Below are 27,647 nucleotides of genomic sequence, written 5' to 3'. Positions count from 1 at the left end.
GAATTCAAGTTTTCTACATGACCTATTCTTTATTTCTACAATGCTTGTTTATCTTAAATCCTATTTTTGCTATTTTGTGAAAAATCTCTTTTGTCCATCTTTTTACTTTCAACTCTTCTAAATTCTTATGTTTTAGCTGTATTTCTTGTAAACAGCTGTATCAGTTATTTGTACTGTGGAACAAAGACAGAAAGTGTTCAAATGTTTAAAAGTTAAGAAATACACCTAGAAGTAATCCATAAGCCAAACAACTCAGAATAAGAATCAGAAAATATCTTGAGTTGAATGACAAAAATTATATCAAAACGTGTGGATGAAACTAAAGTCCTATATAGAGAATGTTATCATTTAAAAGTGTACATTAAAAAGGTTGAAATTTCCTGACCGGTTTGGCTCAGTGGATAGAGCATCGGCCTGCGGACTGAAAGGTCCCGGGTTCAATTCCAGTCAAGGGCATGTACCTTGGTTGCGGGCACATCCCCACTAGGGGGTGTGCAAGAGGCAGCTGATTGATGTTTCCCTCTCATCAATGTTTCTAACTCTCTATCTCTCTCCCCTCCTCTCTGTAAACAAATCAATAAAATATATTTTTTTAAAAGGTTGAAATTTAATGAACTAAACATCTACCACAGGAGTTAGAAAAATAACAGCAAATTAAACAGAAAAGAATAATACAGGTCAGAATAAAATTAGAAAATATAAAAGAAAAATAGGATCAGAATAGCCAAAAGTTGGTTAATTTTGAAAAGACTAATAAAATTGGTAAACATATGGTGAGACTGGTTAAAATGCAAGAGAGAGGGCACAAATTATTAAATTAGTGTTAAGAATGAAATTGGCAGCATCACTACAGATCCTACAGACATTGAGAGAATAATGGGGCGGGGGGGGGGGCGCAGATAATGAGAGAGTATATAGGCAACTTTGTGTAATGAATTTTAGATAACATGGCCACAGTTCTATAAAAATAAAACTTAGCCCTAGCCAGTTTGGCACAGTGGATAGAGCATCAGCCTGCGGAAGGGTCCCCGGTTAGATTCTGGTCAAGAGCACATGCCTGGGTTGTGGGCTCAATCCCCAGGAAGGGGTATGCAGGAGGCAGCCAATCAATGATTCTCTCTCAACATTAATGTTTCTATCTCCCTCTCCCTTCCTCTCTGAAATCAATAAAAGTATATTTTTAAAAAATAAAATAAAAATAAAAACTTATCCAAACTGAAGAATAGAAAAGAAGAGGTGGTGGGGAGATGGGTGAAAAATGTGAAGAGATTAAGAAGTACAAACTGCCAGTTATAAAGTTAGTCACGCAACACTTCTATAGACCAGCTCTAAATAGAACATGAAGTTTTTTAAGATACCATTTACAATAGTATCAAGTTCCTAGAAATAGATTTAACAAAAGATGTGCATGACAAATGTAAAGCTTTATTGAGAGAATTTAACAAGCCATATTATCAATATAACAGCAGCATGTGTAGCTTCGGCTTGTCTTCTTTTTTAATGGCTCACTGTCCATCACCTAAAATAAAAATATAACAGTTGTGTAAATTACTTAGCAAACTTTTACTTACATGATAATAAAGGTATACAAAGAATATTACAATTTTGGTTTTGTAAGGTAAAACTAAAATCAGAACCCTAACCACTGCACAGACTTCTATGCTAATGTACACTTTCAGGCATATAAGCACAATTTTTTTAAATGCTTCACTTTTTGGTGGTATGAAGAAACAGATTTCTCAAGCCCAGAAAATCAAATCCTATGTGCCTTTTTAAAGATAACTTTTTGAATCAAGAGCAAAAACTGCCAATGATTTTAGTTAAAATAAAATCAACCAAAACACCATAATAAAAAATAAAATAAATAAAATCAACCAAACAAAAACTCCAAGAAGCAAAACAAACAAGTAAGCAAACAGTATTATTCAAATGCATTGACTTGAAATATTCTTCTAATTATATACATTAGTTAAAATAATGATGTCATACTATTTAATTAAAGAGGCCACAAAGAACATCATTGCATTTGATTTGTCTCTTTTGTGCAAACATATTTCATTGGTCTAGATCAGTGATGGCAAACCTTTTGAGCTCGGCATGTCAGCATTTTGAAAAACCCTAACTTAACTCTGGTGCCATGTCACATATAGAAATTTTTTTACATTTGCAACCATAGTAAAACAAAGATTTATATTTTTGATATTTATTTTATGTGTTTAAATGCCATTTAACAAAGAAAAATCAACCAAAAAAATGAGTTCGCGTGTCATAGGTTCGCCATCACTGATCTAGATCAACCTTTATATGGCCTATTTATAGTAAGGTGGCCATTTATTTCACTTGCACCTGTTGTCCTGGTGTAAGTAGTCATAGCACTCCCCTTTAACTCTCAAGAGTATCCTGGTTTGAATGATAAAAATTACCTGGTCACACTAGTTTTAATGTCATCATAGATGCCATTCAAATGTGAAAGAAAATAGTACCATTTCTCAGCCTGGCTCACAATTAAAAATACAACAACAAACCAACCTAGAAAAGTCAAAACATACAGACCCATATTATTTTTTGGTGTCTGTAAAATAAAGTGATTTTTGAGAAACAGATCTGGCAAATAAAAAAATATTACTATTGTGTTGTTTAGATCTCCAAATAGTACTAAGGCATGTTAAATAATTTATATACTCTAAAAATATTTGATCACTTGTCTTGCATTTTAAAGGACTTCTACTCCAAAGTAATAATACTTTCATGTTTTATAATTTAACAACATGGATAACTTAATTCACTGTTTTTCCTGATGCTGTCTTTGAATCAAGTATTTGGTGTATGAACAACCTTTGGAGAAATCTTTGTATGTGTGTTGTGTTACAAAAGTATAATAACATTGTAGAATAGAGCAACCCCATGACTTGCATTCTTAATGGGATAACCTACCTTTTGGAGTTTTAGCAGGAGCCAGAATAGGTGGATTCTTCTCATCTGCCTCACTGCCATCTGCAGGCTCATCACGAGGCCTTCCCAGAGCCATTTTCTGGCTTTCACCTTCCAATTCAGGTTCGTATATAAGTAAAGAGAGTTATTAATATAAGAAGTAAACCACACATTAATGCTATTAAATAAAGCTCTGTAGGTTAGTATTGCAATAAATGTGATACATAAGAAAGCAATGAGCATTAAAGGGTTTTCTGGTAGAAAATAAAGTTTTATTTCTCATATTACCTCCTCCATGAAGTGTTTCTTTTTCTAAAACTGTTTTAAAATAACTTAGTTGTCACCTTTGTAAACCATAGACACTTGTATTATTGCACCTATATCATTAGCTATTTGTTTACACAAATTTCTCTGACAAGACTGTGAGCTCAAGACAGAAATCATTCTCTCATTTCTATTTATATCCTCAGCACCTAGTACCTCACCTGCCACCAAGCAAGCCCCAACAAATGAGTGAAAAAAAAGTCTTAGCCGGTTTGGCTTAGTGGATAGAACTTCAGCCTGAGGAATAAGGGGTCCAAGGTTCTATTCTGGTCAAGGGCAGGTACCTCAGTTGCAGGCTCCTCCCCAACCCCATCCCTGGTCAGGGCTCATAGAGGAGGCAACCAATCAATGTGTTTCTCTCACATCGATGTTTCTCTCTGTCTTTCACTCTCTCTCCTACGCTCCCTAAAAATCAATGGAAAAATATCCTCGGGTGAGGATTAATAAAAATAAATAAATAAAAAATGAATATATGCCCTGGTCAGCATGCCCAATGGTTAGAGCACCAACCTGCTCTACTGGAGGGTCTTGGGTTCGATTCCCCATGAAGGGCATGTACCTGGGTTGCAGGTTTGATCCCCGCCACCTGCCAGTGTGAGAATAGGAAGCAACCATTCTCACATCTGTTTCTTTCTCTTTCTCTTTCTCTTTCTCTCTCTCTCTCTCTCTCTCTCTCTCTCTCTCTCTCTCTCTCTCTCCCCTCCCTCCCTCCCTCTCTCTTTCCCCTCCTTCCCTCCTCCCTTCTACTCTCTAAAAAATCAATGGAAAAAATATCCTCACTCCTTGGGTGAGGATTAAAAAATAACAATAAAAAAGAAAATAGAATATGTGACAATTAGATTATGGCTCAGGAAGACAAAAATACTGAACACTAAACAGCAACTAGAACAGGATTTTACATTTTTATTTCTCTATATTATGAAAAATAAATTTAAATCACAATCTAAGAGTTAACCAAAATATATCTAGGTTTGCTTAAACTTTTGATGCAATGACTTAAGTATTTTAAGATGACCAAGTTTAACTAGTGAAATAGTGTATAATTTTGCCTAGATTTAATATTGCTTCATTTGATTTGTTGATATAGACCCTTGGCAAGGATTGTATTTTCCAGGTGTAGCAAATAATTTAAAATATGGGATGGGTAAACTTATTGGAGGGAAAATTATCAGAGAAAGGGACTGCAGTTGCAAACGATACCTTTCCTTACCAGATAGGTTTCCAGTCACTTTTCAGGTGACCCTTTACTTATTCCTGTTACTAGTAAACATCATAAATTAAACACAAAATGTTCCGTTATCCCCTTTTCACCTTTAATCGCAGATGCTCCCTCTTCTCTCTTTTGTCCAAGTTCCTTAGAAGGACTCCCAACTGGTGGTTCCTCCTCAGATTTTTTGTCACTTGGTTGCTGGGCCTTGTGGGAGAGTACATACAAAGAAAAAGTATTCTTTTCACTATTATAACAATAGAAGGCACAAGTATATATACTATATTGCATAACTAATCACAAATCTAAAGAGGTTTTTCCTGTACTCTTCTCTGTAAGCACTCTTAATAAAGTTACTCTTCCTATATAAAAAATACTCTAAGGAAGGGCTTAGCTGCAAGGAACAAGAATTCTAAAAACCATTTTAATATTTTCTGGTGCTATTTATTAATACACACAATAGGGACGATACAGGGATGATTTCCAGGCTCATGTCAATATACATATGCAGGCAACACCAGAATATAAGTCTCCTTGCTCAATGTCTCATTCATGACGTTCAGTTTTCACCTATTTTAGCAATGAGGTCCTTTATACAACAAATATGTATTGGTTCAACAACTTTTTCAATTTTTTCCAGAAAAATTCATTTTTCTGAATGGAAGTAAATGTTAGTGCACTCACAACCACAGGTTTAACTGCATCAAAGGACTCTTGACCATCTGGTCTTCCTCTAGATCTTGATCTCAGTCTTGCATTCATGGTTCACGCTGAAAATAAAAAATCAAGTGAAGATGTAGTGAAAAACAATAATTATACTGAACTGTTTCCCTGACCAACTGGTGATTATAAATTCTTTTTTACATTTGGTTAGATTCCCAAAATAAATCTTGAATAATAACTGCCATAAAAATAGTAATAATATATAATAACTGCTGTTTTCTAATCATGTAATATTCAATGCAATTTCTCTCACCACCTATTAGGGAGAGAGGGGACCCTTCAAGTACTTTTTAAAAAGTACGACTTTACTAAAGAGATTTAGTTTCACAAGTAGACTCTCCAGTATAAACAGATTTTGTAACATATAGGTACGTCCAGCTCTCCACTGACAACCACCGATTCTGTGCTCTGTCGGCAGTTTCAGGTGCCTCCAAGTGTCAGGTACCTCCAACACCACCCCCAAGACTCGCCCCATCTCCTTTAGACCCCCTGCCCGTCGCCGCCCACCGTCCGTCCTTGTCCTAGCCCCGCCGTAACAACGGCCATGGCGGCCTTGATGCCTGTAAAGAGAAAGAGGACGACCTCGAGGACTTTCTTCCTCAGAGGCCACAGAGCAAGACACCCCAAAGCATGAGGCCGACTGGCTCTCTCCTCACACTTACACTCCTGGGAGGACTGACCTGTGGACCTATCAGTTGAGTCTCAGCTCCCGAGAAAGAAACTCGCCCGTAAGACGCAAACCGCAGAGCTCTGCACACGGAACCTTGTACAACCGCCAGACCGATGACTCATAAAGCCCGGCACTGGACATGCGCACTGCGTCTCGTGCCGCGCACTGACCTGCGTGGACTAGTATCCCCATCCCCCACCCCTACCCCCCACGAGCTCCAATGGACACCTTTTGAGTTTGTCCTGTCTGGGGTTCCTGGGGCCTCCAGGACTCAGACACTTCAAATAAAGCCCCTAACACTCTCCACAGCCCACTATCCTCCCTTGCGCTGGTCCAGCCACAAGGCCCATGGTGGCCGAGATACTTGGAAGGAGAAAGACCACAACCTACAAGGCTTTCTTTCTCTGAGGCTACGAAACATGCTGACCAGACCCGCCTGAAGCCCGATAACTCTCTCCTCACACGTACTCATTCACATCAGTTCACACTTACACTTGTCACCAGACAGCAGAGAGCCTCCTGGAGAATCAGAAAGAGAATGAAGATGGTAAGTACCTCCCAATGCCACCTAAACACAACCTCTGCTGCGTCAACTCCGCCAGCCAGTCGCAAGCCGCAGCGGTATGCGTGGTAACACCAACACTACTGCACAGTGACGTGTGTCACGTGGCCCGTGGGTCCAGCCCTCCCTGGGTTGCAAGCTCCACCCCACTGGGAGTGGAAAGTTGCTTCCCAGTCCCAGAAGGAATTTTCCTTCCTTTCTCCAGCCCCCCAAAAACTTTCAGTCTTTGTCTAGGAACGTTCTCAACGCTGTATTTCACCTGCTGGTTGCCCCTCCAAATCTTCCTTACAGTACAGACGCCTCAGTGGCCTTAAGAGAGCCTGTAGTCTCCCCAAAGATGCGTGAAAGCTTTTTTTAGGGTCTGAAGAATTGCAAAGCTATTTAAAGCATAACAGGTATCCAGAAAGGTAAAAAGAATTCATCAATCCAAACACATAAGCCTTAAAACTCGCACACATCCTGTGACTGAGCAGTTCTACTTCTAGAGCTTTATGTTAAGGAAACTGCCTTGCACATGAAAAAAAAAAAAGATGTAGATACATAGCACTTACAAAGCAGCTTAATTTATAAAAGCATGGTTATGGACTTGTTATATAAGTAAACTTTGGCACATTTTTTTCAATTACATTTTACATTCAATATTGTTTTGTATTAGTTTCAGGTATACAACATAGTGGTTAGATAATCATATACTTTGCAAAATATTCCAATATTTCCAGTACACACCTGGCACCTACATAGTTATTACAATACTAATGATTTGAATACTATTCCTATGCTGTACTTTACATCCCCATGACTATTTTTGTAACTACCAATCTGTACGTCTCAATCCCTTCACCTTTTCTCACCCAGTCCCCCAACCCCCATACCCTCTGATAACCATCACTCCCATCTCTGCATCTATGACTTTGTTTCACTTTTTTGTTTATTTTGTTATTTAGATTCTACATGTAAGTGAAATCATATACTATTTGTCTTTCTCTGACTGACTTAATTCACTTAATATAATTAACCTCTGTCACAAATGGTAAGATTTCCTTCTTTTAAAGGCAGAGTAATAATTGCTTGCCTCCATTTCATTTCATTCTTTTTCTGGGGTTTTCTCCTGTTCTTTTGTTTGGGGCATGTTTCCCTGTCTCCCCATTTTGGCTGCCTCTCTGTATTCACTTCTGTGCATTAGGTATATCTGCTATGTCTCCCAGTCTTGGTAGGGTGACCTTATATAGTAGGTAGGTGTCCTGTGGGGCTCAGTGGTGCAGTCTCCTTGATCACCTGAGCTAGGTGCTCCAGGAATGTCCCTTGTGTGGGTTATGTGAGGCCTCCTGTTGATCCTCACCGAGGATATTTTTCCATTGTTTTTTTTAGGGAGAGTAGAAGAGAGAGGGAAACAGACAGAAACATTGATGTGAGAGAGACACATTGACTGGTTGCTTCCCACACACACTCCGACCGGGGCCAGGGATGGAGCCTACAACCAAAGGACATGCCCTTGACCAGAATCCAACCCGCAACCCTTCAGTCCTTGGGCCAGCGCTCTAACCACTGAGCTAACCAGCCAGAGCTGTAGATGAGTCTTGATGAGTCTCATCTGTGGGTGGGGTTGAACCTCAGGCTGGCTGACAATGAGGATTGACCCTGACCACAGCATATGAGCTTCTGTGTAGGGGCTGACCGTATGAAACGGAATTCATTCTGGTGCCAACAGAGATCTCCCTTTGGTTGTACCACTTGTGGAGCTAATTGGGTCGTGCTCTAATCTGGTCTGAAGCCCACCATTGAGTGTTTTAGTCCTGGGGCCTCTTAGGAGGGACTCCAGTGCAGGTCAATGTCAGACACTGCTTGTGATCAGACCTGGGCTACCTGTTTGGAGGTACAAAGAGATCAACACTTTGTGGCTGCCTCTGTTGGGACTGGGTGCATGCCAGAGGGGCCAAGCTGCATATCAAGGCCAGCTTAGGGTTTGCTCATTTTTAAAGTAGTCAGGATCTCAATGGTGTTATGAGTACTAAAGCCATTTCTAGAATATCTCTGTTTGAATCTGCCATCAAATCCCAAAGCATAAGTATTTCAAATATATACAACTGTGGCAAAAGTGTGTTTGAATATGAACTTTCATGTTGTAAACTGTTCATATGATATTTAGAATCACATCTTGTCCATAAGGTAGGGAATGCAAAGGTAAAATACCACTGGACCCTAAACAGGCTGAGGCTGAGTGGGAGTAGAGCTGATTTCTTTGTGTATTTCTGAAAACCAGGCCTAAAAAGGGAACAAAAGGAAGGCTTTATGGTCTGGCTACAGCTTCTGAAAATAAATGCAGCCTCTTTAACAGACCTACTAGGAAGGCAGGCACTTAGTGAAAATGAGAAACATCTAGGCATAGAGCAAAGAGCAAGCCATTTGAAGCCCTGGAAACACGAGTTAGAATCCCATCTCCACTGCTTCCTCTCTGTGGGACCAAGAATGTTAGCTCAACATATATGAAATTCAATTTCCTCACCTGTAAATTGTGTTTAGTAATCTTATCTTTTAGGACTCTTAGGGAAAAAGAACACCCTTTGTAAATATTCAACTCAGTTCTTGGTTATACATACACTCAATAAATGATGTGTTATCATAAATATTATCATTACTATTATGGTTAAATTTTTCTAAAACTACCTGTACTTGGTAGTTATATTTTTATTGGGCTTGTGTTCTCCATGAAAACAAAGGTTTTTGGCAAATACTAGTATTTGAGGCGCAAAAAAAGTAAAGTAGATTTCTGGACAATTCCTTCTCCCCTCCCTTTTTTATCTGCTTCTTCCTCATAATTTTGCACACCATGTGTCTTCTTAATGATTACCACTTTCTCCATTTAGAATGAACTCCTTTGTTTGCAAGTGAAAAACTACAGCCAGAGCCTATTTTTCTTTGTCCAAAACCACACCCAAGTTAGATCCTGAGTGCACCATCAATGTATTGTCTGATTCCAAATGAAGTGATCTTGCCACTTCACCACCCGCTGCTTATCCTGCCAATGTATTTCAAAGCGCTAGCAGTCATTGAGAGCTTACTCTGTGAACTTAACCAAAGCTATTTCACTCTCACACTCATAACCCTAAAAAGGCAAAAACGATTACTATTCTCACTTTACAAATGAAAATGCTGATGTTCCGAAAGAGTAAGTAATTTGCCCAAGGACACACAGTGGCCATGTTATAAAAGACACTTGTCCAAACAGAAAAGACTTCATAATTATGGAAATCAAAATACAAAGATGGGCCTGGCTGGTGTGGCTCAGTGGTTGAGCATCAACCTATGAATCAGGAGGCCATGGTCCAATTCCTGGTCAGAGCACATGCCCAGGTTGTGGGCTTGATCCCCAGTGTGGGGCGTGCAGGAGGCAGCCAATCAATGATCTTCCATCACTGATGTTTCTATCTCTCCCTCTCCTTCCCTCTCTGAAATCAATAAAAATATATTTTTTTAAAAATACGAAGATGCGCCCTGATCAGTTGGCTCAGTGTATAGAGTGTAGGCCTGCGGACTGAAGGGTCCTGGGTTTGATTCCAGTTAAGGGCATGTACCTTGGTTGCAGGCACATCCCCAGTGAGGGGTGTGCAGGAGGCAGCTGATCGATGTTTCTCTCTCATCGATGTTTCTGGCTCTCTATCCCTCTCCCTTCCTCTCTGTAAAAAATCAATAAAATATATTTTTAAAATAAATAAAAATACAAAGATGGGATGGCATCTATGTCCACCTTTCTACCACTGACTTCCCAGCTGTAGTTGCATGAGCTCCTGCATGCAGCTCTGGGTTCCTACCTGGAAAGCCCCCCCTTTTGGCCTCTTCCTGAACCAAATATCTAGTCACAACTGGGGGGGAGGAGTCTCCAAAGAATGTGGAGACCCTGGGTTTAGTCAGCAAAGTCTAAAGCCTGAGCTCTTTCGTTTTTTTAATTTTCTCTCGATAGATAGATAGATGATATAGATAGATAGATAGATAGATAGATAGATAGATAGATATAGATAAATAGAGTTCAGAGAGGAAGGGAGAGGGAGAAAGAGATAGAAACATTAATGATAACAGAGTATTATTGATCAGCTGCCTCCTGCACACCCTACACTTGGGATCAAGCCCGCAACCCGGGCATATGCCCTGGCCACGAATCAAACCGTGACCTCCTGGTTCATAGGTCGCCACTCAACCACTGAGCCATGCCAGCTGGGCTAAAGCTTGAACTCTTCTAGTGAGGGTTTGTTCCCCCAAGTCACAGAGTGTTCAGGATCAAATACCCTATATCCTGCACCAGGACACCTGGTGTCAGAGGCACCAAGATTTTGCAGAAGAGCCAAACGATCAGGAATTAGGTGCACCACTCTCTCCCTTTTGGGCTTTGGCTGGCTCTTCATTAAAACAAGAGTTTGTACTAGAATCCAAAGGTTCCTCAGCTCTAACATAGAATAAATAATGCAGCTGTATGTAGGGTGTTGAGACAGATAATGGCTCTGAAATCAGACAGGCCTAATTGGGAAACTACTTTGCTGTGTTTTGGAGAAGTTACTTATGTTTTAAGCCCGTTTCCTCCTCTATAGAAAAGAGATTTTGTGAACTAATACACATAAAGCAATGGCTAGCAAATAGTAAGCACTTAAAAATATTCATTACTTTTTCAATTAAAATTTAAGGGACATTCGGGGATATATTTATCCCTAAAAAGTCTCTCCCACTTACTCCTTACGTCAGTAGTACCCACCTCATGCCACTCATGTGCCCCAAGTCATCCAACCTTTTCTGCCTGGCCTTTTTGATCTTCCACAATCTTCTTTTTATCTCCCATGCTATATCGTTAAGCTTTTGAAGCCTAGGAACCATGCCCTATAAACCTATTTGCCTTATACCAGCCAGTACAGAATAGAGATTTCACTGATTGAGTAATTGGTTGTTTTTCCCTCTCTGGCTTCAGTAATCTCATCTGTAAAATGTTAGGACTGTGAACAACATCTTCTAGCTTTGATACTCAAAAGATATATGAAAAAAGCCCCACAGTTTTATCAGAAAAAGATAAAAAGTCTTAGCCGTTGGCATAAATTGAAAGGATCTTGTTCTGAGATGCAGTGTTGATGATTTCATAATAGTTCTCATGTTTCTGGAAACTCCAGAAAACTAGAATTTGCTGTTTCTCCCTCCACCCAAAGTAAGAAATAGCAGGACCTCTGAGATGAAACATCGTATCGCCTAGTTGGGGAAACAACCTCAGGAATTCAGTACCAACATGGCAAGTTTAATATTTTGCTAATGGGCCATCATTGTTTTTCACACAATAGGTAATATAACCCTGACTCTCATCTGAAAGAGGGACTGTCCCTCTGCTTAAACTGTTTCAAAAGAAGTACTGTGTTGCTTCCTTATAGTTTCAATGTAGGGGACTGGAATTTCTTCCTAGAGTTTGAGGACACTTGTTTTAAAAAATGAAAAGAAAAAAGGCACCTTTCTTCTGCAGAACACAATGTCTCCACTATCAGGTTGGACACAAAGCAAGTGCCTATAAAGTCTTGGCCACTGAGGGTAAAGAGAAGAGAACTGGAAATGGACAGAGAGCATTGAGGGAGGACCCAGGGGGCCAGAAAAAAGTAACTTTCTTTCTTAATGTTAGACTCAAAAGGGCTTCCTAACTTCATTCTATTTCTATCTGATCATTAAAAACTTGTGTTTTATTCTAAGCATGAGAAAAACATCAGACAGACCTAAATTGGGGTACATTATACAAAATACCTGACCACTACTCTTCAAAAATATTAAGGTCATGAAAGACAAGGAAAGACTGAGGAACTGGCATAGACAGGAGGAGAGTAAGGAGATATGACATGACTACGGTGACAAATGCAATGTGGAATCCTGGAACAGAAAAGACTTCAGTGGAAAAACTGATGAAATCTGAATGAATTTTGTAGTTTGGTTCATAGTATTGTACCAAGGTTAATGCCTTACTTTTGATAAATATTCTGTGGTTATATAAGATATTAACATAAGGGGAAGCTGGGTAAAGGAATTCTCTGTACTATTTTCACAGCCCTTTATAAGTCTAAAATTACCTCAAGATAAAAGTTAATAAGGGGGAAAAAAAGTTAATAAGGGGAGCCTGAGACACCTTGTCCTCAACATCAAAAGACAAAGGTTCTCCTCCAGACCCCCTCTTTCCTGCCAGCTTCTCATTTCCTCTGAGAACTTAACAGTGACTCTTAAAGGCCTCTAGCTGCATTAACAGCAAGTCAGTCCAGCAATCTGAAGAAATGACCTGGTTAGACCTGCATTTTCCAAATAATTAAAACAAACTTTTCTTGAAGGCACTATTTTTAGGAAAGTAGTATCCATTTCTGTGCCTTCTTATACAGAGCATGGAAAACAGTGCTTAATTTTTCATTGTCTACAAGTATTAGTACAAATATCTGCTTTTGTACAGTATCTAAATAAGAGCTCTTGGGGCTGACCAATGAGGACAGCTAATTGTAGTGTTGGATATTTTGGTTCTGTTCCATGAACCTGCACTGTCTCCTCTTCCCTTATAAAACTGCCCTGTTGGTTCTTTAGCGGGAGAAGGGGACACATTAGATGAGTGACTTTGAGGTGACAGCTTGGGGCATCTGGTACCCCAAAGAGTCCTCATAAATCACTAGAGCACAAGTCATTTTCACCACTCTCTGGGTTTTCTGAAATGATGTCATAATCGTGATCATCAGTTTTCCAGTTGGTGACCAGAGCCCACCCTACAGAGGACAAATTTTCATAAAAAAGAACCAATGATGTGGCAGCATCAAGAGCCAAAGAATTGATGATATATTCAGCTCCACCTGTATGTTTGTGTGTCACTGAAATTCAGGTATCACTGGGGCCAAGGCTTCACGGGGTAAAGCAGCCAGAGCACTATGACCACTGTAGGGTGTCCCATTGGCATCCACTGATACCACATGCCCTGTTCACACTTCTTTCTTGGACTTGGTAAATTTATTTGTCACTAAGAACAGAGCTGAATACTTAATCTTGAGGGTGACTTTCAGCTCTAACATTCTAGGGGTCTGCTCTTTGAGATATGATTTTCTCTTTTATATGAAATCCTCCAAAGCCATCAAAGAATAATTATCACGCCTGAATGATGCAAATCTGTTTTATCAATTAGGCATGATCGTCTCTTTTCTAAGTGCATAATCGCAGATCCCACTAGGCCACACCTTAAAGAGCTTTATGTTGGGAGAAAGTGTCAGTGTAGATCAACAGCATAAATGGGTCTCTGTGCAACAAACCATTGGGCAACTCCAAAACCTCCTCTTGTAGAAGCATATATGAGCTAGTGCCCATCTACAGTAGGGAAGCTGGTGTCCATTCAATGAGTCCCAGAAGGAAATTTGCCCAAGCTGCAGATTGTGGAGAATGCTTGAAATTTTTCCACTGACTTTGTTCTTCCCTTTACAGAAGTCTTGACTTGCTTCATCATGATTCCATGTGTAACCCAGAGCCAGATGAAGAAATAAAGAAATTCCTCCATACAAGTTCTTCAACTTAAATGTCCAAACTGAGTAAAACCAGAGTGTACTAGGGTATTAAGGGAGCTTCAAAGAAAGGAGATCAAGCAGGACCTCAGCAGACAAGTTTGCTGAGGTCTAGAGCCCAGGCTGGGCAAGAGAGTGCCCCCTAACTCCACCCCACAACCAGGCACCAAGATCAGTAGAGCTTGGGGCTGTATTTCCCACCATCAGGTTGTCTTGACTTCTTTGCCCTGGCTTCAATACCATCACGTTACTAACCCACATACCTGTTATCCTAAAGAAGAGGGAGTGAGCACAAAGGGTGTGGGATTTGGACACAGATAGACCTGGGTCTGCATTTTAACTCTGCCATTTATGAGCTGTCGTACTTTATGCAAGGTACTGAACAGCTCTGTGACTCAGTCTCCTCATTAAAAGGAAGATAATAGTTCTCTGCCACAGGGTCATTGGGAGGATTAGAGACAATGCACATAGAGCTCCTGATAGCTGTGCTTAGGACATGGTAGTCATGGCAACCAATAAATGTAGCTGCTTTTCTCTATTCCACGTGAAAGAAGCCAGACACAAAAGGCCACATATTGTATTATTCCATTTGTATGAAATGTCCAGAATGGGAAAATCCATAGAGACAGAAAGTAGATTAATGGTTGCCAAGGGCTTGGGGGAAGGAGGAATGGAGAATGACTGCTAATGCATAAGGCTTTCTTTGGGGGATAATGAAAATGATCTGGAATTACATCGTGGTGATAGCTGTGCGACATAGTGGATATACTAAAAATTACTAAATTTTATATTTTAAAAGGGTAAATTTTATGAGACATGAATTATATCTTAATTGAAAATTCTTAAAAATAAATTCTCTGTTCCTCAGTTTATGAATATTAAGAGAAATGAATATTTATTGAATGTGGGTAACAGTAGCACCCACCTCATAGGGTTTTGTGAAGATTAAATGAGTCAATTAATGTAAAATATTTAGACTATACCTGGAATACTATAAAAGCTCAAAAAATGTCAGCTATAATTATTACTGTTATTGTTATCATAATCATCATCATTTTTATCATAGGTAGCATAGTCTAGTAGTCAATATCAATGGAGTTTAAGTCAAACAGACCTAGTTTAAAATCTGATTTCACACTTAGCAGCATATATTATAACTAGAGGCCCGGTGCACATGGCAGGGCGGATCAGGAGGTTGCAATGCCACCCCCAGTCACGCTCAGGGTAGGGCCGATTGGGGGTTGGGGCACCGCCCCCTGTCACACTCAAGGCAGGGCTGATGGGGAGGTTGTGGCACCACCCCCTGTCATGCACAGAGCAGGGCAGATCAGGGGGTTGTGGTGCCACCCCTGTCACATACAGAGCCGGCCGATCAGGGGGTTGCGGCACTGCCCCCTGTCACACACAGAGCAGGGCTCATCAGGGGGGTTGGGGAGCTCCCCCCGTCACAGAGCAGGGCCAATCAGGGGGTTGGGGAGTTCCCCCATCACGCACAGAGTAGGGCTGACAGAGGAGTTGGGGCACCGCCCCCTGTCACACACAGAGCAGGGCCGATCAGGGGGTTGGGGCACTCCCCTTTGTCACACTCAGAGCAGGGCCGATGGGGAGGTTGCGGCTCCACCCCGTCACACACAGAGCAGGGCCCATGGGGGGGGGGGGTTGGGGTGCTGCACCCTGTCATACACAGAGCAGGGCTGATCAGGGGGTTGGGGAGCTCCCCCCTATCAGGCACAGAGCAGGGCCGATCAGGGAGTTGGGGCGCCTTCCCCTGGCACAGAGCAGGGCGGATAGGGATGTTGTGACCCCGCCCTCTGTCACACACAGAGCCACAGGGCGATCAGGGGGTTTGGGCGCTGCCCCCTGTCACGCTGCTCCAGGGGCCAGGAGGCCTCGCAGCTCTGCTGATCCCAGTGCTGGGAGGTCTCATGGCTCCGCTTGACACCAGGTAGGTGAGACCTCGCTGCTCTGCTGATCCCGGTGCCAGGAGGCCTCGCGGCTTCACTGATCCCGGTACTGGGAGGCATATTACCCTTTTACTATATAGGATAGAGGCCTGGTGCATGGGTGGGGGCCGGCTGGTTTGCCCTGAAGGGTGTCCCGGATCAGGGTGGGGGTCCCGCTTGGGTGCCTGGCCAGCCTGGATGAGGGGATGATGGCTGTTTGCAGCTGGTCACACACCCTTCAGGGTGGGGGTCCCCACTGGGGTGCCTGGCCAGTCTGGGTGAGGGGCTGAGGGCCGTTTTCAGGCTGGCGGGTGACTGAAGCTCCCAACCTCTCCTTTATTTATTTATTTATTTATTTATTTATTCTGGGATTTATTTACCTTCTATGGCTGTCACTGGAACTGAGAGCTGGCTTTAGCTCTGAGGCTTGGCTCCAGCTCTGAGATCTCGGCTGCTGAAAACAGGTATCTTGGTTTGTTTGGATTCTATAATTGAAACATTGTTGCCATCACTGCCACTATAAGCTCTGAGGCCGAAGCTGGCTGAAAGCAGGTTTCTGGAGCTTGTTTAGCTTCTATAATTGCAACAATGTTTCTTAGCCTGCAGCTCAGAGCCCAGCAGTGGCAGGCGGGGAACCTTGGCTTCCTCCTTCACTGGAGCAAGCAAGCCTCCTGTTCGCTTCAGCTGCCTGGCTGCCAGCCGCCATCTTGGTTGGCAGTTAATTTGCATATCACCCTGATTAGCCAATGGGAAGGGTAGCGAAGTTACGGTTAATTACCATGTTTGTCTTTTATTAGATAGGACTAGAGGCCTGGTGCACAAAAATTTGTGCACTCGGGGGGGAAGAGGGGTCCCTCAGCCCGGCCTGTGCCCTCTCGCAGTCTGGGACCCCTCAGGGGATGACCACCTGCTGGCTTGCAGCCCAGCAGCCCTCGGGGGATGTCCACTTGCCAGCGGGGAGCAGGCCTAAACTGCAGTCGGACATTCTTAGTGCTGCTGAGGAGGCAGGAGAGGCTCCCACCACCACTGCTGTACTGGCAGCCATCAGCCTGGCTTCTGGCTGAGCAGAGCTCCTCCATGTGGGAGCGCATTGACCACCAGAAGGCAGCTCCTGCATTGAGCATCTGCCCCCTGGTGGTCAGTGTGTGTCTTAGTGACCAGTCATTCCCAGTCCTTCTGCTGTTAGGGTCAGTTTGCATAGTACCCTTTTACTATATAGAATAGAGGCCTGGTGCACAGGTGGGGGCCAGCTGGTTTGCCCTGAATGGTGTCCCGGATCAGGGTGGGGGTACCACTTGGGTGCCTGGCCAGTCTGGGTGAGGGGATGATGGCTGTTTGCAGCTGGTCACACCCCCTTCAGGGTGGGGGTCCCCACTGGGGTGCCTGGCCAGTCTGGGTGAGGGCCTAGGGCCGTTTTCAGGCTGGCGGGTGACTGAAACTCCCAACCTCTCCTTTTCTTTTTTTTTTTTTATTCTGGGACTTATTTACCTTCTATGTCTGTCACTGGAGCTGAGAGCCAGCTTTAGCTCTGAGGCTTGGCTCCAGCTCTGAGACCTTGGCTGTGCCGGGAGCCGGTCCATCTACGCCTTTGGGGACCCCTGGACCTGCTGGGGTTGGACCCCGGCATGGCTGCTGAAAGCAGGTATCTGCGTTTGTTTGGGTTCCATAATTGTAACACTGTTGCGGTTCTGCTCGCTCCAGCTCTGACAGCTGAAAGCATGTTTCTGGGGATTGTTTAGCTTCTATAATTGTGACATAGTTGCTTAGACTGCAGCTCAGAGGCCGGCAGTGGCAGGCGGGGAACCTTGGCTTCCTCCTTCACTGGAGCAAGCAAGCCTCCTGTTCGCTTCAGCTGCCTGGCTGCCGGCCACCATCTTGGTTGGCAGTTAATTTACATATCTTGCTGATTAGCCAATGGGAAGGGTAGTGAAGTTACGGTTAATTACCATGTTTCTCTATTATTAGATAGGATGGTTGATGGTACAGCCACTGGATTCAGATTTTCTTAATATTTATCAGTTGTGTGACTTCAGACAATTTTCCCATCCCTTCTATTCCCCCTTTTCTTCATCTGTAAAATAGAGGTAATGCTAGTTCATACCTAATGAATTACCATGAGAATTAAATAATGTATCCATTAGGATGCTTTTGGCTTTAAATTTCAGAAAACTGGCTCAATTAGTTTTAAGCCAGATAGATGGGAAAGAAAGAAGAGGTTTAATTTTCAACAGCCATTAGTTTTGGAATGCTTCTCAAAGACTTCTCTGCCCAAATTTTTCTCCTGGGTTGTTAAGATTGCTATTCCTATGTATTTAATGTAAACTGTTTCAAAATGTTGGTAATAGGCAGGAACTAAATAAAACAATACCACATATGCCGAGAGTATAAATCTCACTGAGAAGGCTGCAAAATATTTCAATAATGTAACATTCCTGCCCAATCAATGGTATCATTCAGAATGACACTTAGAATAGGCTAATATAATGCCAACATACCCCCTACAAGGCAGTTAATGCAACAGGAAGCTATAAATCAAAGCCCTGAATTGGGCCTCTCAAACCTAGCTTAAATTTTTCCATCAGCAAATTAGGAAATGAAAGCAGAATGCATTCTCCAATTGGCAGCCTAAGTATGGAAAGCATCTTATCACTGTACTTAACAATTATAGAATCACAAGATTGCATGGTTCTTTAGTAAAGATGAATTCATTCTCTGGAGTTGCCAGTGGAGGCCTTGAGACTCAATGAGAGGAAGCCCTTGCCAAGGTCAGACCAGCTGGATTTCAACTGGATTGAACCTACATTCTAGCCTTTTGTTTTTCTTTCCCTTCTTTTGTCCATCACAGCACCTGATATACAGGGTGTCCCCCAAAAATATATATACACTTTAATAGCTGATAGCTCAATTTTTAAAATGAAATATATTTTGAATAAACACTACCTTTAGAATTATTCAAAGTGTGTGTGTGTGTGTGTGTGTGTGTATATGTACATTTTTGGGGGGGAGGGGGAACTATATATACATACAAGGTCAAGGTTCTAACTGCTTTCATGGCCTTGTTTCCAGGGCAGGCTACAGCATCATCTACTCCATAGATTCTGTGCTCAGTCAGCCCCCTTCCCCAAGAATCCAAGATTTTAGGGAAATTTTGTACCGTTCAACCCAATCTGGATCTAAGTTTCTTCTCAGTGTTCAAACCACTAACAGATTTCCTCAGCCATTCTACTTTCTTTCTCCCTGGTTGGGGCACAATTGTACTTACATCTATTGTGAAATCATTAAGATTTCAAAGTACTCTTCAGTATTTCATATTGATTTGTCAATAATGAGTAAATCCCTAATAAAATGAGTACTTTTCCTCCTTGATGGTTTATGACTTGAGCTGATTGAAAAGTACTTAAATACTCACTATATCCTCCACTATGAGTATACATGCATGCACACACATACACAGGACTGTCATATATTTTCTGGATAAGGTTAAAATTCTAAAGGCATTCGAGGTTCCTTGATTCCACCCAAGGAATCTTGTCCAAACATTTCTCTTTAGCAAAAATGTTGGAAATTCATGCAAAGATTAGTTAAAGACGGCAAAATACATAACAGATCTACTTCTTGCTTATTACCAAGTAAGAGTTTGCTCTATTAAAAGGCATTGAATGGGAGCACATCCAGGCCAAGTACTATTCAGATTCCTCTGCTCTTGTTCCTGGCGTTTGGACAGAGGCCCCACTGGTAAGCTCCCTCTGAGAGGGATGGACTGAATTATGTGTTAATCTAAGTGTCAGATAGGGTCTTCTGGAAAGTGGGTCCTTTAGCTTTGCTGAAGAGAGGAAGTGGGAAACACTGTTAAAATTTGTGCACATTCCACTCCCTCTGCCTTCAAAGGAAACCTCAGAGCTGAGGTACCAAAGTGGCTTCCAGTAAACAGGAGAGCACAGACATCCCCTGCCTCTGTCACCTGCCTTTAGTGTGTAGACAGAGTCGCTGTGACAGACAGCAAGAAGCCCAGCTCTCTCCTTGTTGGTTCTTGCTGTGGGGTGTTACAGTCATAAATCACTGCTATGTGGGCCCACTGTACATTTTAGCACTTTTAGATGCTATATATTTCAAATAATTTTATTCCAGAGATGAGGGGTGGGTAAGCAACTGCCTATGAGACAGGAGTTGTGAAGAGGTTGTCACCTCGAGTTCCCTCTGGCACGCACACGCACATGCATGCGCGCGCACGCACGTGCATACACACACACACACTCACACACACACAGTGCTGCAGGCAGAGATACAAAGTTGTCCATGTGAGTCAGAAGGGCTTTGTTCTTATTTGTCCTCTTCTCAAAGTATGTACACTTAGTACAACAACTTTTCATTTGTTTCTGTAAGTCCTGGGGGGAAATCATAAATCTATCTATTTATGAAAATTGGTAATGGCTTTCTTCTTCTATTTCAATTGACAGACATAATGCATAAAAAGGAAATTCATATTGATCTTATTTCATTAAAACAATTTCAAGAAGTTTATTGGTCAAAGGAGAAAGTTGTCAGCTACTGCTTAGCACTGTAATAATTAGCAATTTGTTTTCCTGGAGACATGTAATTACCACACCTGTCATTGTGCTTCGGGCCAGACCTTCCTGAGAAAGTATTTATAGAGCCATGTGATTATTCTGCCTCCATGTGAAGAGGTGCATAGATGCCCCCCATGTAACACATCACATTTGGTAACTCCATCATGTGCAATCTGGGTATGGGTGGGACCATTCCTGTGCAGGTACCAGCTCTTCCCAGAGCTGGGGAGAGAAACAAAATGGTTGCTGCAAGACTTCCTAGCAACATGCATGCTAGTTTCTCTGGACATGTCAGTGCATAAATAATTGTCCTTTCTTTAGGCAGTGTATTAGTTTCCTGTGGCTACCATAACAAATTAACACAGCTTAAAACAACAGAAATATATTCTCTCGCCGTTCTGGAGGCCAGAAGTCTGAAATCAAGGTGTCATCAGGGTCATGCTCTCTCTAAATTAGAGGAGACTCCACTCAGCCAGCGTGGCTCAGTGTTTGAGCATCAAGCTATGAACCAGGAGGTCAAGATTCAATTCCAAGTCAGGACACATGCATGGGTTGCAGGCTTGATCCCCAGTGTGGGGTGTACAGGAGACAACTGATCAATAATTCTCTCTCATCGTTGATGTTTCTCTATCTCTCCCTCTCCCTTCCTCTCTGAAATCAATAAAAATAAATAAATTAGGGGAAAATCCTTCTTTGCCTCTTCCAGCTTCAGTTGGCCCCAGACATTCCTTGGTTTGTAGCAACGTAACTCCAATCTCCGCCTGCATGTTCACAAGGCTTTCTCCTCTGTCTCTGTGTCTCAAACCACCCCCTCCTTTCTCTTATAAGAACTCTAGAGGCCCAGTGCATGGATTTGTGCACCAGTGGGGTCCCTCGGCCTGGCCTGCAGGGATCAGGCCGAAACCAGCTCTCCAACATCCCCTGAGGGGTCCAGGATTGCGAGAGGGTGGTTCTCTGGTGATGCACCCCAGGATCGAGCTCCCTCCTCTCTCCTCCCAATATTATGTCACTTTCTCTCTGTATCTGTCTCGCTTCTTTCATCTCACTTTACCCTAAGTGTGGTGGTAACTGACGACTTCTGGGCATTTAGCTGCAAAATGCAATTATTTAGCAAACAGGATTTACTTAGCCTGGAATCTAGTTAACCTAGGGCAGGACCCTGCTCAATGTCAGGCTCCTGCCCAGGCCCTCCTGCCCAGGTGGAGTCCTGTGGCAACAGGAACCTCCTTCTTCCCACCTGAACTGCTCCTTCACCTCCTTCCCTCCCCGGAGGTTGCCCACTGTCCGCCCAGAAGAAGGGAAGCCACGGCCAGTTTCCCAGCTGAGAGTGGTAGTGGGAAAATTCGCTGCCTCCACTGGCAATCAGTAGTCAGCAGATGGGCCGGTGCGGGCACCAGATGTCAGGGCCACAGCCCGTAGGTCCTGCACGTCTGATCATTTAGCTAATCCAGTCAAAAAGTTTCTGTAAGGGCCAGACCTACGACCTCTGCAATGGGCTAGAGGCCCCGTGGGGAGCCAGACTTGAAGTGGGGAGCCAATGGGCTAGAGGCCAGGTGCACGGTGAGGTCCCTCAGCCTGGCCCATAGGGATTGGGCCGAAATCAGCTCTCCGACATTCCCTGCGGGGTCCTGGATTGTGAAAGGGCTCAGGCCAGACCAAGGGACCTCACTGGTGCATGATTGGGGCTGGGGAGGGATCGAGGGAGGGATCCAGGGTGGGTCCCGCCCATCTCGCTCAGTCCCCATCAGCTGGAAGCCAACAGCAAGCTAACCTACCAGTCTGAGTGTCTGCCCCCTGGCAGTCAGTATGCGTCATAGCGACTGGTTGAAAGTTTGAACAATTGGTCAGACACTTAGCATATTAGGCTTTTATTATATAGGATAAATAATTGGATTTAGGGCCCTAAATCCAGGATGATCTCATCTTAACTTAATAACCTCTACAAAGACCCTATGTCCATATAAGGTTGTGAACTGTGTCCAGCACGGCCAGGGTGAGCCTGAGGAGGGGCAGTGAAGGATTAAAGAAGACAGACAAGAGAATACAGCTGAGGCTCAGTGGGTCTCCCATGTCTGGATGAGAACACTGAAAGACCCAACCTGCAAGCCAGATCAAAACAAGGGAAGTGGTCAACATGTTTACAATGTTCTTGTGAATTTCACCTTTTTTGGCAGCACTTGCTGCACCTCCCACAGCCCATTAGCTACCTAGGAAGGAACAAGGGAGGACTATAAGATCAAGCTTAGTTATGCTAGAAGGGCTCTGGCCTCCAAGCTGGAACTTGTTTGTGGCCCTGCCACAGGTCAGTCCAAGGCTTGATCCTATAGCTGCTCCCTACAAGGTTGCATTAACAAGTATTGAGGTTTAAAGGGGAATATATCATTGGGGGGGGCACAATTCAACCCACTACAGGCATCATATTCAAGATTTCTTGTGGCACATTCACTCATTACAAATGGCACCTATCCCAAGCTTTCTCTTTCTTTCTCTCTTTCTTTTTCTTTCTTTCTTTCTCTCTATCTCTCTCTCCTCTCTTTCTTCCTTTCTTAATGCCTTAAAGACTAGGACTGAAGACAGGAACTTCGATGAAAACATGGGCCATGCTCAGAGTGTTTGACTTAAAACCCGAGAAAAAACGGAATTTGCAAAGCTCTGCGATCTGGGCACTATGCTGGACTGAAAACTCCATGCTTGCTTACATTTAACCCTATAAAATATGGGTCACTGTGACCAGACTGCAGATGAGGATACTGAGGTTCAGAATAATCCACCCAAGGTCTGCCAGCCATCTGTGGGCAGGACCACATCAGAGGCCATATGGCCTCATACATTGTGGGTATTGCACACACTGAGCAGTGGAGCCTCACTGATAGCTGACTGGTAGAACTGACTCATTATTCAGATGTACTGTTGGCTTTAGGTAGAGACAGAATAGATGGCATTGATGTAACAGCCCTGGAGGAGTTCTGAGGAGGACCCAGATCACTCCCTCCCTGAACTGCCTCACCAGCTGACTAGTGCCTACTTTACCACCACAACCCCTTTCAGTTCCTAAATACAAATAAGGATTCAAATGAAAATCTCCCAGAGAGCTGTAACACCCATTCTGAAATATGTGCCAAAAATAGGCCTTTTCAGAAGCAAATTTGATCAAAAGAGGGAAAAGTAGAAGAGAACAAGGGCTGGCTGCAGGTCTCCCTGAAGAAGGAGATTGGAGACACTCTAAAGATGCCTGCAGCAGCCAGCTTATGCTGGCCCATCAATTCTGTATAGCACGTGGCAGCTTGGTGATTCTGGACCAATCAGACAACTCTTTTTGCCTCAGGTTCCCATCTATAAAGTGAGGATAAATATTTCCAAGGATCTAGAACAGCTTCTCTGGATGCTGGCTTGAGCAATGTTTTACACAGAAACACAGGCCATATACATTGGTCCAGGAGACAAATTCAAGTGAAGCCACCAAAAAGACATCAGAAGGAGAAGGGAGCTTTTTTTCCCACCAAAGCTTTTCATTTTTTTATTTTATTGAGAAATAATTCACATGACATAAAATTCACTATTTTAAAGTATACAATTCAGTATTTTTAGTACATTCACTACGTTGTACAATCACTGTCACTAATTCCAGGACACTTCCATTAGAAAAAGGAATATTTGGCCCTAGCCAGTTTGGCTTAGTGCATAGAGCGTTAGCCTGTGGACTGAAGGGTCCTGGGTTCAATTCCAGTCAAGGGCACATGCCCAGGTTGAGGGCTTGATCCCCAGTAGGGGACGTGTAGGAGGCAGCTGATCAATGATTCTCTCTCATCATTGATGTTTTTATTTCTCTCTCCCTTCCTCTCTGAAATCAATACAAAAAATATATTTTTAAAGGGGAACATTTGAAAAAGAATTTAAATGTGTAAATATTTTCTCTAAATAGAAGACTGATGAGCAAGGAACATAGAGAAGCTAATTCCAATTCCAGGCAATAAGTCAAAATGTTCTTTAGGCAGAGCTAAGAAATCAGAGCAATATAGTTAGTCCCAGCACAAAAGGGTCTGAGACAATATTGATAAACCACTCCTTGACAAAAGAGTAACTGCACTTGGAAAAGCAAGAACAAGTCTAAGGGAACTGGGACAAAGCAAACAAATCAAATAAAGCAAGAGGGATTGCAGTCAGATATGCAGAAGAATTTCTTGATCATAAGGATAAACTGTTGATACAGGGAGTTGTGAAACCCATTGCCCAGGGATATTCTGAAGCATGATAATGTATTTCTGTTTGATTCCCTAGTTGTGCAATAGAAAGAGTTTTCAATCCCTTAGAATCTTTTAAGAGAAAAATATTCTTTAATATATATATCTGACCCCCCCTAAATATATATATTAACCCATATTTATTTTTAGTGGTTTTATATAATAATGATTGGTGTTATTTTCTTAGTATTAGAGTAATAATTATAATACAATGATTATTATTTTATAGAAATACTAGTATTTATAGAACATCTCTTAGGTGCCACATGCTTTTCACACATGAAAGCTCTTAACCACCTGTAAAGTAATAAGGAGACTGAGATGCAATGGGTTCAAGTGATCTATCATGTGGTTAATCAATGGTATGACAGGAATACAAGGCAATTTTGGCTCATTTCAAAACCCAGATTCTTTCCACTACACTAAACTGCCTGGAATTCCAAGGTTTGCCTTTACAGATTATGTCTCTGAAGCATTCTGTGGGCTCCTGGAGGGCAGAATCTCTGCATTTAACTTCTTTCTTAACCACATCTGCCCCTCCTCCACATCTGACCATCCAGCCAACCTCGTTGACTTCTCCCGTAGAATATATTGAATGCTTTCATTTCTCTCCATCTTTGACTCTATTACTTTCTAGCAAGGAAACACTATCCTTCACAGGGGGGCATAAAGACCACTAACTTCATTTCTCTGCTTCCAGGCTTGCCTTTCCATAGTCAACTTTCCACATTGAAGCTAGAGACAGCTTTCTAAAATGCAAATCTGATGAGATCCACTGTTCTTAACAACTCTTCAGTGCCTTTGCACTGCCTACCAGTGCCCTCTACACTCATAATACAGGTCTCGGCCTTTCCACTGCTATTCCGTCAGCCTGAAATGACATGGCCTCTTTCTTCACCAGGCTAATCTGTACCTGCTGTATGCAGGTTTTCTGGGTTCTGCTGAGATGCCACCTTCTCACCTGCATTTTGGGACTCTTTCTCTATACCTCTATAGCACTCTATTTAGTCACACTGTCACCCACATGACTGTTGATTTGTTTTCTCTGTGACAGGACTAAAAGCTCTTTAAAGGCAGTGGCCTTGAACTTTTCATAAATGATTCCTCAGTGGATACTCATAAGCCATACATTCCCAATAACTGTATGAATAGAAAAATGTAACAGTCTGGACTCAAAATCAGTGCGTAATAAATGCTCACTAGCTAAATGAATCCATTAATGAAACTATAGGATCTTCTCCCTATTGATTGAAGATTCTCTTCTCACTAGCCATGCAAACCTCACTTCAGACAGCAGAGAAGAAGCTCCCAAAACTAGAGGATGGAGAGTGTTATTCCTCTGCAAGCAGGGGAATAATGTTCCATGGCCATTAGGTAACTCTCCATGTTGTTTATATCCAAAACTGCTTCTCTTAAACAATTCAGGCTTTGGGTTAGTCATCATTAACAAATGTGCTAACTCCCTGAGACAACAGATTGATTTTGGCTTAAGGTTATGAACACAAAACAAGGGGTATTGGCACATAAAGTGCACTTTAATAATTTCACAGCACAAAGATGAGGAAGGTACTTTCATTTGCTTTCTCCGGGAGGTCAGTTCTTCTAAAGGAAAAAAAAATCATCTTTAGGGTGTCAACAACGTTCCTGGCATCTTCCCATTCTGTTTTGCCTTTCTTTGGCTCCTCTTGATTCTTGGGGAGGTAGGCATTTATATTTTAAAGATGATTAGATGATGTTGGGAATGTCAGAGAGTTGGTGGAGGTGGGCAGAGGACAAGCAGTACTTTTAAAAGGAAAAACAAAAGCATGTATGTTCCCTGACTTGATTTCATAAGTGTTTCAGGATGTGTCTTTAAGAAAAGGAAACAAATGGCGACTTGTATGGTCATTTAGATACTGCAATTAGCAGCATTTTTGTATACATAAAAAGGTTTTGTGTGGCGAAACCGGTTTGGCTCAGTGGATAGAGCGTCGGCCTGCGGACTGAAAGGCCCCAGGTTCGATTCCGGTCAAGGGCATGTACCTGGGTTGCAGGCACATCCCCAGTGGGAGATGTGCAGGAGGCAGCTGATCGATGTTTCTCTCTCATCGATGTTTCTAACTCTCTATCTCTCTCCCTTCCTCTCTGTAAAAAATCAATAGAATATATTTTTTTAAAAAAAGGTTTTGTGGAGGCAGAAGATGACTGAGAATCCAGCAGAGCTGTCCACAGGCTCCCTCCACAGGACATTGTTTGCTAATTGGTCTGAGGGACCCTTCAGTGATCCCCCATAGGCTCCCTCGCCTTACACTGGAAGCTCTGGAATCTTAGAAATTAGCAAGGTGAGTAGAACAGGAAGAAGGAAGAACCAGCATTCAGAACAGGGGAGACTTCAAATACAGCAGAGAAAGCGTGAGGAGGAAAATATATGTCCAGGAATTAGCGAAGATTAAAAAGTAATTGAAATACACACACACACAAAAATGAAATGCTAGGAAATCAAACTTATTTACTAAAATTCATGACCAAGGTGTTCTGAGAGTCTTATAAGTTCCTCAAGTAACACAAATCAAACCCGTTGTCAGTTTTTGCAAATTATGTGGGACTATTATTCTTTTATAATGATTTCTTGAAGGAGAAAAATAAAAGCCACCACTTTTCTTGGTCTCTGTAGCCCTAATCTAGCTAAAGTAACAATACAGCAAAGGCTATGGCAATGATCTAAGAACTGGAGATTTTGCAGACAAGATTGATCAGTCAGCAGCCATCCTTTATTAATGGAGTGAAAAGGACATTTATCTTAGTGAGTCTTCAGGGTGAAGGAAAAGCCTGTTTATGGAATGTTTTTTGCTGAAAGCTTAATGAAGAACTTTACTGGTAGATATAAACAACGGGGGGGGGGCATTAAAAGCATTTTTTCACATTTTCATTTTGTCTAATCAGTTAAATGAGTGAAATTTAATTCAT

At 42.3% G+C, this 27,647-nt stretch overlaps 1 protein-coding gene across 1 annotated transcript; it reads right to left on the bottom strand.

The window, feature by feature from the left end:
- Nucleotides 1-1,291: 1,291 nt before the first annotated feature.
- Nucleotides 1,292-5,236, bottom strand: PAGE4 (PAGE family member 4). Its single transcript, XM_036304072.1, has 4 exons — nt 5,147-5,236; nt 4,567-4,669; nt 2,935-3,042; nt 1,292-1,519 (listed from the first exon to the last, which is right to left on the bottom strand). Exons 1-4 carry the CDS (start codon nt 5,222-5,224, stop codon nt 1,506-1,508), a joined length of 303 nt encoding a protein of 100 aa, XP_036159965.1. The 5' UTR covers nt 5,225-5,236; the 3' UTR covers nt 1,292-1,505.
- Nucleotides 5,237-27,647: the final 22,411 nt, after the last annotated feature.

The sequence above is a fragment of the Myotis myotis genome, unplaced genomic scaffold (assembly GCF_014108235.1).
Source record: "Myotis myotis isolate mMyoMyo1 unplaced genomic scaffold, mMyoMyo1.p scaffold_m19_p_4, whole genome shotgun sequence".
Taxonomy (NCBI): Eukaryota; Metazoa; Chordata; class Mammalia; order Chiroptera; family Vespertilionidae; genus Myotis; species Myotis myotis.
The sequence above is the reverse complement of the archived record's forward strand: the minus strand, read 5'-3'. Positions and strand labels throughout refer to the sequence as shown.

Bases quoted from the DNA above. Each gene is read 5' to 3' on its own strand.
- PAGE4 (XM_036304072.1), bottom strand. From the start codon at position 5,224: ATGAATGCAAGACTGAGATCAAGATCTAGAGGAAGACCAGATGGTCAA. The intron at 4,670-5,146 runs GTGAGTGCACTA...CTCTCCCACAAG, and splicing joins ATGCAGTTAAACCTGTGGTT to GCCCAGCAACCAAGTGACAA. The intron at 3,043-4,566 runs GTGAAAAGGGGA...CTGAATTGGAAG, and splicing joins GGGAGCATCTGCGATTAAAG to GTGAAAGCCAGAAAATGGCT.